Raw genomic sequence first — 11,082 nt, forward strand, 5'->3', positions numbered from 1 at the left:
CTGAGCCCCCCCTTCACATCAAGAGTCCTCTTCACAGCAGCAGCCTCCCTTCACATCAGCCCCCCTTACCTCAGAATCCCTATCCCCCCCCTTCTTATCAGAGTCCTGCATTATTTTCTTCACCACTGTGTGGCTGTGGAAGCATGGCAGAGACGTGGAGCAGGTCTGTACGGAGGTCGACTTCTGTTCTATTCTGAATGCTGGGGGAGGTCCTGGATGTTGGCCAACCTGGATTGGCCTCGTGTGTTTCCAATGTGCTTCCAGGTCACACGCTTTAGATATGCTCCACTTTCAACTACTTGAGTTGACAGGCAGCTGAAGTGAAGTACCAAATAATCAGGCAAGAGAAAAGTCCATGGCTGAAAGAGGCTTTCAGCAAAAGGTTCAGACAGTAGACATACAAACTGCAGGAATTAAGAATCAAGATGTACTCACTCAGATATACCAAATAGGATTCTAAAGAACTAGCAAAGGCCTACAGGTATGTTTTGTTTAGGCACCATCCCAGTACAGCAAGTGGGCTATAAAAGAAACCTATCAGGGCAGCAGTTCTTTATTCACTTTTTTATTCACTTTGTACACAATTTTTAGCGCAAAAACCCTGTAAAGCATATAACATGCAACACAAATGTAGCTTATTTATGCATCACTTGGCTGTAGATCCTCAAATGATCTCTGAATTCAAGATGACACTGTCCTTCCTTCTGGAGGGTGGCTACTCTTGTTGGTCTTAAAGGAGAACTATGAGGTGAGTGCTTTTCACTCACCTCATAGTTCTAGCCGACCTGTGACAATGAGACTCAGTAGATCGGGAGGTGAGCGAACACATACCGGGTTCGCTCGCCTCTCGATCCTGTCACGACTCTCTGCCGTGACAGGGGGAGGGGCTGGATTCCCCTCTCCCCGCTCCGATCTGCCAGCGCTGACTGGCGGAACGGACGGGGGAGGGGGCGAGTACAGCTGGCTCTGCCTCTAGATAGGCAGAGCCAGCTGTCACGCAGCTGGGCGGATCCCGTCAGCTAAGTCGTGATCTGTTCCGGCTGCGGCGTCTCAGTATACCGCAAGCTGTAGCTCGCGGTATACTGAGCTTAGGGTAACGGGAGGACGCTAGTTTGTGTCCTCCCGTTACCCTAAGGAGAACTATGGGGAAAAACACTGACCCCATAGTTCTCCTTTAAGCATGACCAACTTTGCATAATTTTCACCAGCAATATCGCCTGGGCCCTAAACATAAATACTGTTCTTCTTTCATTTGTTTTTTTTACTCTAATATAGGGTGGACACAAGAATCAGATGAATATCATATATGTACTGTATATAGGAGGAAAATAGAGGAGGACATGCAATGTGGGAGAAGGTATGGGCACACCATGGAGTTTGCTGTATACAAGTGTATTTAAGCGTCTAGGTTAACCCTTTCGCTGCCAAGGACGTATGGCATACGGACCTACAAAAGTGCTTCCAGCTGGCCAGGTCAGTATGCCATACGGACCTGGCATTTACAGTTCTACTATAAGCAACTAGGTGAATCTATAGGAGGAAGTTGGGAGACACTACTGAACCTTATAGGGTTTCTAAACCCTCCGGTTTTTTTTCATATATCTACTGCTAGCAAGCAGTAGATATATGCAAAAAGTTTTTTTTTTTAAACGCTTTAACAGCGGTTTAAACTCACCCCGTCTTCGCCGTGCGCTCATGTCTGCTCGGGCGGCCGCAAAAGAATCTTGGGGCGGGCGCATGCGCAGTTCGGATTTTCGGCCGGGAGACGAGGAGAGACGCAAGGTAAGTCTATGGACAGAGGAGTCAACGCTGGATCGGAATGCCGCCACACCGCTGGAGGGACAGATGAAAACATCAGCAAGGAAGATCGGATTAAGAGACATCAGTTAAGGTAAGTGCTGACATTAACATTAGGGGGAGGGGAAAATAGTTTTTGACTTTAATGTCACTTTAAGGATATTATTGTTGGTGATGCTGTGAGTATAAGGTAGTAGCATATGGGGGAGACAGGATGCTGTAGGTTTCTAACCTAAGGCACCTAAATAGCCAGAAAATGGCCCTGGCTCAAGCCACATGTCAGGGAATTCAACACCCTACCATTTTTCATAAAAAACACTCTCTAGCAACACTCTCTAACAAATTTGACATTACCACCAGTATATTAAAGAAGAAGTATACTGTATTACTAATCAACCTATATTTTGAACAATCAATGTTGAGCTAAACTTAAAGTCATTTTTTAATAGAACATTACAATTTTTGCACGTTCCAACATATTAGCTCTTTTATTTTATCCAAGGAAACTAATCAACTTTACAAAATATAACATATGACCTCTGCATTTTCTTTCCCTGTGATTCGAGAGCTGTCCAGGCCAGTGTAAGCATTGCCCTATACTTACCTTCTTGCTCTAGTATAATTTTTTATTGTGTAAAATATAGAAATCTGTAGAATCACCTCAATATTGGACACAAATCTCCTTAAAAAGCTTTACGGTAAGATCTTAGTCATACACATTAACATGCATTTATAATATCATATCAGACTAATCTATTTTACATATACAGTATATGTAAGCAATTGAAAAGATTATACATTCCCTTTTATTTGCTTGTTAAAAAGCAAAGACTAGTCATTAAGTACTATTATAACTTGTTGTACCAATAGTTATATTCTGAGTAAAGTCACACAAGTATTAGCTTACTCAGCGTATGCAAATCCACTGAAGCCCAGAATAGCTTTTCATTTAAATCACTCTCCACAATTACTCAAGCATTGATAGAGAATGATTCCTATTAAAAAATCTATTTGTGTAGTACCATTATTTCAGTATAAGTCAGCTTTAAAGTAGTATTAAAAATGCTTTCTCTCTGCTATTTGACTCCCCCCCCCCCCCCCCCCCCCAAAACTACCTGGGTGCGAGGGAGGAGATTGAGGGCAGAGGAGCCGTCAAACAGCCTGTGGGGTGGAAGGGAGGGGCGTGGCCTGCCACAGTGCTGTGTGTACGCATGGGTGCCTCCACAGCAGCCACTTACCTGCTGTCGGCACTCATGCAGGGGGCAGGGAGAGACAGGATGCGAGGACCCACTAGAAATTGAGTAATTGAGAAATAAAAACAAAAACAAAGATCTGCAATTAAGAAGGCCTCCCAGCTATAAAAAAACAAAAACCTAACGCTTTAATATCACTTTAAAGTAAACCTCTACTTTGTCAATGCAGGGCAAAGATGCAGGTCCACTTTAACGCTGGCCTACACAACTGTTACTTCCCTTCCCTACTCTGCTTACCCATGGTCCCTGTGTGTTGCAAAGTAGCCAACGCTCCAAACTCGCTCCCGTGATGGACTACAATCTCAATACAGGATTAGTAAACTAAACGTGAGCTTGTAGTCCATCACAGGAGTAAGCTTGAAGCTGTGGCTACTTTACAACACACACACAGGGACCATGGGGAACAAAAGTAGTCACTCTCCAGAAGGAAGGTCAGTGTCGGCATGAATTTAGAGATGATTTGAGGATCTGAAGCTGAGTGATACACAAATAAGATACATTGTTATTGATAGTTAAGGTACTTGAATGCATTTTTAAGATTTAACTCCTGGGTTTAGTGCCACTTTAAGTGATAGTGCTTGGTGCTTGACCACTGAGGCACTAAGCACTGTTACATGAGGACAGAGGTACAACTTGAAGCTTACGCATGGATTTTTCTTTGCTCCTGGTAGCTAAACAGAGCAGTATGGGAGCAAAAGAAAAATAAGCATAAGGAACTTCTTGGGGTCCTATGAAAGTGCACCAGTTACTTTGTCCTGCTTGGGCAAAGCACAAGTTAATTTTAAGATCATCTTCTTTATATCTACTAAAACTTTTTTCAGGGGAAGTATGTTATGGAGAAATAACCATGTGGTGCAAGAATGAATTCAGTAGAATCCAATTAATTGTTAAAATATATGGTTTAAATAAAATAAACACTGTATAAATTAGTTGGAAAAACATTTTTTTTTTTCAGCGCCTAAGACAGAACACCCTGAGTACCGGCATGAGCTCCCTGTCCAACGACATGTTCCTGCATCTGCCCTCAACGTTCAAGCCTCAGACAGAGTCTGCCAGCTTGCAAAACCAAAAATTCGTAAGTCTATTTTTGAAGGCTACGACCCCTACAGAATTTCTCCTGCAGCTAAGCATGCTGAGGCCTCTCCACGTATTGTTGAGCTCTGCACCCCTCCAGCTCACAAGCAACGGCATAAGAAAATTTAAAGCATGGCCTTTACTACTTTGTTACAAAAAAAGCAGTTATTTTCAACACTGTCATCACAGTCCATAGTTCTTGTTTTCTGTTGTCTATATGGAACCTGCATGTAAAATAGTGTGAGCTAAAATTGTTCAAATTAACAAAATTGGATGCACCCCTGAAAGTCTGGAAATAAATTACTAATACAGCCCTTGAGTAATTTGGAGACACTTTAGAAGAGGAAGGAAACACTGGAACCAATTTCTATGAAGGGATTATAGTTCAGCCTAATTAAAACAGAAGATACCTGCATGTCCCACTTTTTTTGCAAAGGCAAAAAATAAAGGGTGTATTTTTCATGTTAGGATAGTGGCGGAGTGACATGCAAATCATTTCTTTATACTCCTGGGCCAACCATACATCCAGAATCATTGTTTTACATCACAGATACAACCTAACATTTTAGAGCCATTTCTTCCAAATTGCATACAGCTGCCTCACGCCTGCGGGCCATCATCAGTGCAGTACATGGAAACCTTGGCTTATATACAGGTGAAACTCGAATAATTCGAATATCGTGCAAAAGTTCATTTATTTCACTAATGCAACTTAAAGGTGAAACTAATATATGAGATAGACTCATTACATGCAAAGCAAGATAGTTCAAGCCGTGATTTGTCATAATTGTGATGATTATGGCTTACATCTCATAAAAACCCCAAATCCACAATCTCAAAAAAGTAGAATATTACGAAAAGTAATCCCACGGTCATTGAACCAGGTTTTTGTGCTTTTGGCAATGTGGGCAGGTGCCAAGTCCTGCTGGAAAATGAAGGCAGCATCCCCATTGAGCTCGTCTGCGGCGAAGCACGAAGCACTCCAAAATCTCCTGGTAGACGGCTGCGTTGACCCTGGACTTAACGAAGCACAGTGGACCAACACCAGCAGATGACATGGCTCCCCAAATCAACACAGACTGTGGAAACTTCACACTGGACTTCAAGCATCTTGCAGTGTGTGCCTCTCCATTCTTCCTCCATACTCTGGGTCCTTGGTTTCCAAATGAGATGCAAAATTTGCTCTCATCAGAAAAGAGGACTTTGGACCACTGAGCAACAGACCAGGTCTGTTTTTCTTTAGCCCAGGTAAGACGCTTCTGACGTTGTTTGTTGTTCAGGAGTGGCTTGACAAGAGGAATACGACATTTGAAGCCCCCAATGTTGTCCCCAACACTTTTGAATGGCCTTTTCCTGACAATCCTCTCCAGGCTGCGGTCATCCCTGCTGCTTGTGCACATTTTTCTTCCACACTTTTCCCTTCCACATAACTTTCTATTAATGTGCTTTGATACAGCACTTTGGGAACATCCAACTTCTTTTGCAATACCCTTTTGAGGCTTTCCCTCCTTATGGAGGGTGTCAATGATGGTTTTCTGCACAACTGTCAGGTCAGCAGTCTTTCCCATGATTGTGATTCCTACTGAACCAGACTGAGAGACCATTTAAAGGCTCACTAACCCTTTGCATGTGTTATGGCTTATTTAGCTGATTAGAGTGGGACACTTTGAGCCTAGAATATTGCACCTTTTCACAATATTCAAATTTTCTGAGATTGTGGATTTGGGGTTTTCATGAGCTGTAAGCCATAATCATCACAATTATGACAAATCACGGCTTGAACTATCTTGCTTTGCATGTAATGAGTCTATCTCATATATTAGTTTCACCTTTTAAGTTGCATTAGTGAAATAAATGAACTTTTGCACGATATTCTAATTATTCGAGTTTTACCTGTAGAACAGAGCTTTTTTCATTCCAAGCCCTGCTTGTGATGTCAGTGAGATCTGACAGACCCCAAACTGTAAAGGAAGAATTAGGAAGTTGGGGCTGAACACAATGCCACCCTAATTTTCCCCATTTATCAAAACTCCGTATTAAGACAGTCACATCAAAATCTCCTGTCTATGCTAGGCAGTCATGGAAGGTAACTCACTTGAAAAGAAACAGTCCAGCTAAAAGGAGTCTTCATAAGGACTTCTGATGAGGCCCTGTCATAAATGGTCAAATCCTAAATCGTCTGGAGTCCAGCTTAAGGAATAGGCATCTGGGGTAGTGAACTTTATTGACTTATAACTGAACTCCACAAAGTTAAGTTTCAATCATATTCCATAAATCCTACGGCAACTGAGTTACTTACCTAAAAAGTGATTATGCTAATGTAGAAGAATTTCCTACTCATTTAGACACCAAACACATATGCATATTACAAGGCTCAGAAGGCTAATACACCACATTAGACCTCCTAGAAGAAAGACCATAATAGACCAGTCATAAGTCAGGTGTCTAACAAATCATAATTTCTCTCTGCTAAAAAATATGCAGGAGTTTGGATTGTGAAACATTGTCATATGGAAAAATAGATGTACCCAGGATAATTGTCAAAAACAAATACATCAGATCTTTTAATTGGTGAGGGTTAGCTCTGCAACACAATCTCCAGGGACAAGAAAAAGCAACTGCTCAGAACTAAAGTATTTAGGAATACTAAGAGTAAATTATGAGGGCCATTGACTCTTCAAGCAACATTAAACTGGACTTACTTTTCAAGTGATTCGAACTGTGGATTACAAACATTCGTATTTTACTGTTGCTTTTGTCTAATTTTCAGTATCTTTTCTGTAAATATTTCTTGTGCCGTTTTTTTCTTTTTCTTTTCATTGAAAGGATATTAAAAAATTATTAAGCTGAACCTCTGAATATTTTAACTAAAACTAAAAGGAGATCTATGAGGTGAGTGATTTTTACACTCATCCTCATAGTTAGAGCCGACCTGTGACAAAGAAGCTGTAACAGGTTGGCTCTGTCGATTGGGTAGTGAGCAGAAACAAGCACCGATCCGCTTATTTCCTGATCGTCTCCCTGCAGTCAGTCACCGCTTACCGCAGAGATACCCCCCTCCCCTCTCCATTCCTCCAGCACTGAGTGGAGGAACGAACGGCGGAGGGGGCAGGCACAGCTGTCTCTGCCTCTAGATAGCCAGAACCAGCTGTCACTCACACAGCTGGGGGATCCAGACAGTATTGTGGGGATCCGTCCTGGCTGCGGTGCTCTCTGTATATCACAGGCAATAGCCCGCAATATACTGGAGCTTTGGGTCACAGGAGGAGGTTAGAATACATCCTCCTGTGACCCTAAAGAGAACTATGGGGAAAAACATTTACCCCATAATTCTCTTTTACGTACTTTGCCTATATGAAGAGGTTACCGTAGGATAAAATCTGCATTCTCATCTGGATGTGACAGTAAGTGTCTAGGGATGCACTGAAATTGAATTTTGACACCGAAACTGAAAATAAAAAATTTGTCAGGCGAAACCGAAAATGCCTTTTTTTTCAATTCTTTTTAAAAAAAAAATTAATTATATTTGGACTATTTTATCTTTATTTTGTATTTCTTTTTCTTTTTTTTAGTTTACTCTCTGGGGAAATATCAAGGGTCTAGACAGACCCCTGATATTTCCCTTTTAAAATAGAAAAAGAGATTGAAGACACAGAGTCCTCAATCTCTTTTTCTGCAGCCCCTGTTATAAATGAACAGGAAGCCCCTATACTGAGTGTTCCTGCCCATTCATACATTGTGGATATAGTGTACTTTCTATGTTCACAATCATGAATGAATAGGAAGTGATACATATCACTTCCCATTCATTCATAACTGGACATAGTAAATACACTATGTCCAGTTATTTACAAACACTCACCGATCCATCCTGAATCGGCTGTCACAGGAGGGGACGGGTGGTGACAGATCACAGCGCTCTCCTCCACTCACTGCTCTCCATCCTGACACAGGAGGCCGAGCCAGGAGGTGCTGAAAGAGAGCTCGGCCTCCTGCAACGATCACAGCTGTTGCTGCCCGGCATCCTGAAAGCCTCTCTGCTCCCTGCTGGGTGCCGGAGCTGCATCGGAAGGCACACAGTCCGAGCCGAGCAGGGAGGAGAGAAGCTAGGGATACACTGAATTTTTGGCCGTCATGGCACTTTCCGCATTTTGCCAAAAGTGCTATTTTCGGCCTAAATGTTTTGGTGGCCGAAATGTTTCGGCGGCCGAAATGTTGGTGCATCCCTAGTACAGACATTAATAAAGGTTAATTTGTTTCAATCCTGTCTCTGCGTGACGGCGAGTGATACAGGTTAGAACCGCAACAGTGGATGCTGTGAATGGTGAGCATTTGCATTAAAACGTGTGGTGGCCACTACGGTGTGTGCGTGTATGCAGATACAATCTCTTTTAAGAAGACTCTACTGTGCTGCACGGTGATTTTAGATTGTATCCCACCTCACTGTAACCCATGTGCTACATCTACATATCTATGCTGCATCTACACATCTCTGCCACTGCTTCCATTCAGTTCAATGGAAACCCACCTGACCCTAACATGTGGGCTTTCAATTGAAAAAGGTAAAGATGCGACATGCAGAGGCACAGTTCGAAAGATTTCTGAAGGTTCTGGCCAGAGGCTGTGCAGCAGCAGGGGACTGGAACGCTGATCTGTGTCTAACAATTGTGAACACAGACAAGAAATGCACAGGCATCATTCTTCTTTTAACAGCATGCTTCTGTTAAAAAAAACTAAAAAAAACACACCACGCGCTAGGAGGTCCAGACCACCTGAGCGCTTTTCACCTGCCCATTCCCAAGTTTCTGGGGCTCAACGCCGCCTTAGGAGCCCCTCTAGGGACCCTTCAGAACCACCATCTAAGTGAGCACCTGCGCTTCCAGATGCAAGGCCTGGGAGGAATCCTCGGCCTAGGCGGAGCCCCAGGGAGCGGGGTGCTGCTGCACGGCCTGCCATCCCCCCTTCCCGCAATCAGGACCCTCTGGCCGCATCACCCAGGCGATGCTCCGGTCGGTGAGGCATGGGACACGCAACTTCTGCGTGCGCCCACCTGTCCCGTGGCGCGGTCGGCGGCCGCTCCACTAGGGTTGCCACCTGTCCAGGATTGACCCGGACAGTTCGGGTTTTGAATGCAGTGTCCGGGTTTCATGGCAGCAGAAACCCGAACTCAAGATGTCAGGCAGACAGGGGCAACCAAAATTAAGATAGGGGCTACTGGACCCCCAGTGAAAATAGTCTCAATTGCGGTATTTACATATGAATAAGCTGCGACTCATTCTCCCCAAAAAATGTCCACGTGTCGCTAGAGTGTTTAGGTTTCGCTTGAAGAAAAGATGGCAACCCTACCCTCTACCTCCATGGCTGGTCCCTGGCTGCCCTCTTCACTGCCTGACCACGCGGCGGCCTCGCGGGACACCTGCCATCTTCTGGCGGGCCCTCCCAAGGATGTGGGAGCGCCCATGACGTCACCGGCGTGAACACCGGCCCAGCAGCGATTGGGGGAATACCTCCCCACAGCCCATCCACCTCTGCGGTCCAGGACTGCCAGCCTACAGATGGAAGATCCGAGGGTGAGGTGTCGGCCTCTGAAGAGGATTAAGGGATGGATGCGGCTCCGTGGCTACTGGAACTGCGGCTGTAGGGGACACTCCTAGGCAGCCAGGTGAGATCTCTTTGTTATCCACTGCTTTTATTAATTTCTTGAATGGGGTGAGTGGGGGGTTTTTGCAACCACCTACGCAAATGCCTTTGCCAGGGGGGTCCCTGCCAGCAATGCCTTTCCCAGGGGGGTCCTTGCCAGCTATGCCTTTCCCAGGTGGGTCCCTGCCAGCAATGCCTTTTCAAGGGGGGTCCTCTGCTGACATTCTTAATACCCTGAATACTGCCGACAGGGTTGGGGGACAGGTGGCGGCTTCGTCGACGCAGGTGAGCATGGCGGACGCATGGTTGCCACGGGCAACTGCTGCAGCGGTAAGTATGTCACTGTGCCAGTGGTCCAGTCACTTTGCCCTCCCGTGCCGCCAACTGTCTCAACTGTACCGCAAGAGACACCTGTTAAAGCATCCCCTAAGCCAACCGACAAAGCAGCAGAGACGGTTTGTTTAGCGGATTCGCCGAGATGCGAGATTTATGTTTGTTTTGAGGGCCCCTTGGGGTCTCATCTCTAAACTGAGGTCAGAGAAAAAATATGGAAAGAGGAAAAGCGTCGCTATCGCCTTATCCCACGCACTTTTGCAAATTGATTGCAAGGTTTTGCTATCTTGGCAAGTGTGATCGGGGAAAAGGCTCCTGAACATTGCTCCCCCCTTTTTTGCTATCTGGACGCCATTGGGGAAGCATATCGGGTATACGGTGGCACTACGTGGCTGCGTTATGACGAACAGTTTCATCAGCGTAAGGCCGTCAGACCATCCATTCCCTGGGATCACAAAGACATCAGCCTCTGGATGAAGCTGATGACCTCGGCAAGGGTGTCCTCCCCGTTTTTTCATGGGGCGGCCGGGAGCTCTGCCGTTACGGCACAACCAGCCGCCAGACGAAAAGGATTCTGTTGGCAATTCAACGAGGGTTCCTGCAGGTTTGGAAGCGGTTGCCACTCCAAGCACGAGTGTTCCAGCTGTGGGGGAGGTCACTCCGTTTCCAGATGTTTTAAATAAGGGAGGGGTCGTACTGCCGATCCTGTGGGAAAAAGGGATGACTACAGTGAGGGTGGAAAGGATGCGTTCCTTCCTAAATAGATACCCAGATAGCAAGCAATTGAGCTGCAAGTTTGAAAATGACTTGCTAAACTATTGCAGACTTGGCAAGCTTCACAATTGTGTTGCACAATCACAGCAAGACTGCATTGCAAATCTCCAGACCAGCGAGCTTGCAGAGCTCTTGCTAAGACCTGCAGGACTCTTGTTGTAGACTTGCCAGGCAAATTGGTTACAAATTCAAAAAGTGTCAACTAGAGAAC

At 44.9% G+C, this 11,082-nt stretch overlaps 1 protein-coding gene across 1 annotated transcript in view; it reads left to right on the forward strand.

Moving 5' to 3' along the window:
- Positions 1 to 4,253, forward strand: part of THEG (theg spermatid protein) — a 9,339-nt gene extending 5,086 nt beyond the window's left edge. Inside the window, exon 4 of the mRNA XM_018561661.1 lies at positions 4,006 to 4,253. Coding sequence (XP_018417163.1) covers positions 4,006 to 4,253 — 248 coding nt within the window. The remainder of the gene's footprint in view (positions 1 to 4,005) is intronic.
- Positions 4,254 to 11,082: the final 6,829 nt, after the last annotated feature.

Source organism: Nanorana parkeri, unplaced genomic scaffold, assembly GCF_000935625.1.
Source record: "Nanorana parkeri isolate BGI_ZX_2015 unplaced genomic scaffold, ASM93562v1 scaffold537, whole genome shotgun sequence".
Lineage (NCBI taxonomy): Eukaryota > Metazoa > Chordata > Amphibia > Anura > Dicroglossidae > Nanorana > Nanorana parkeri.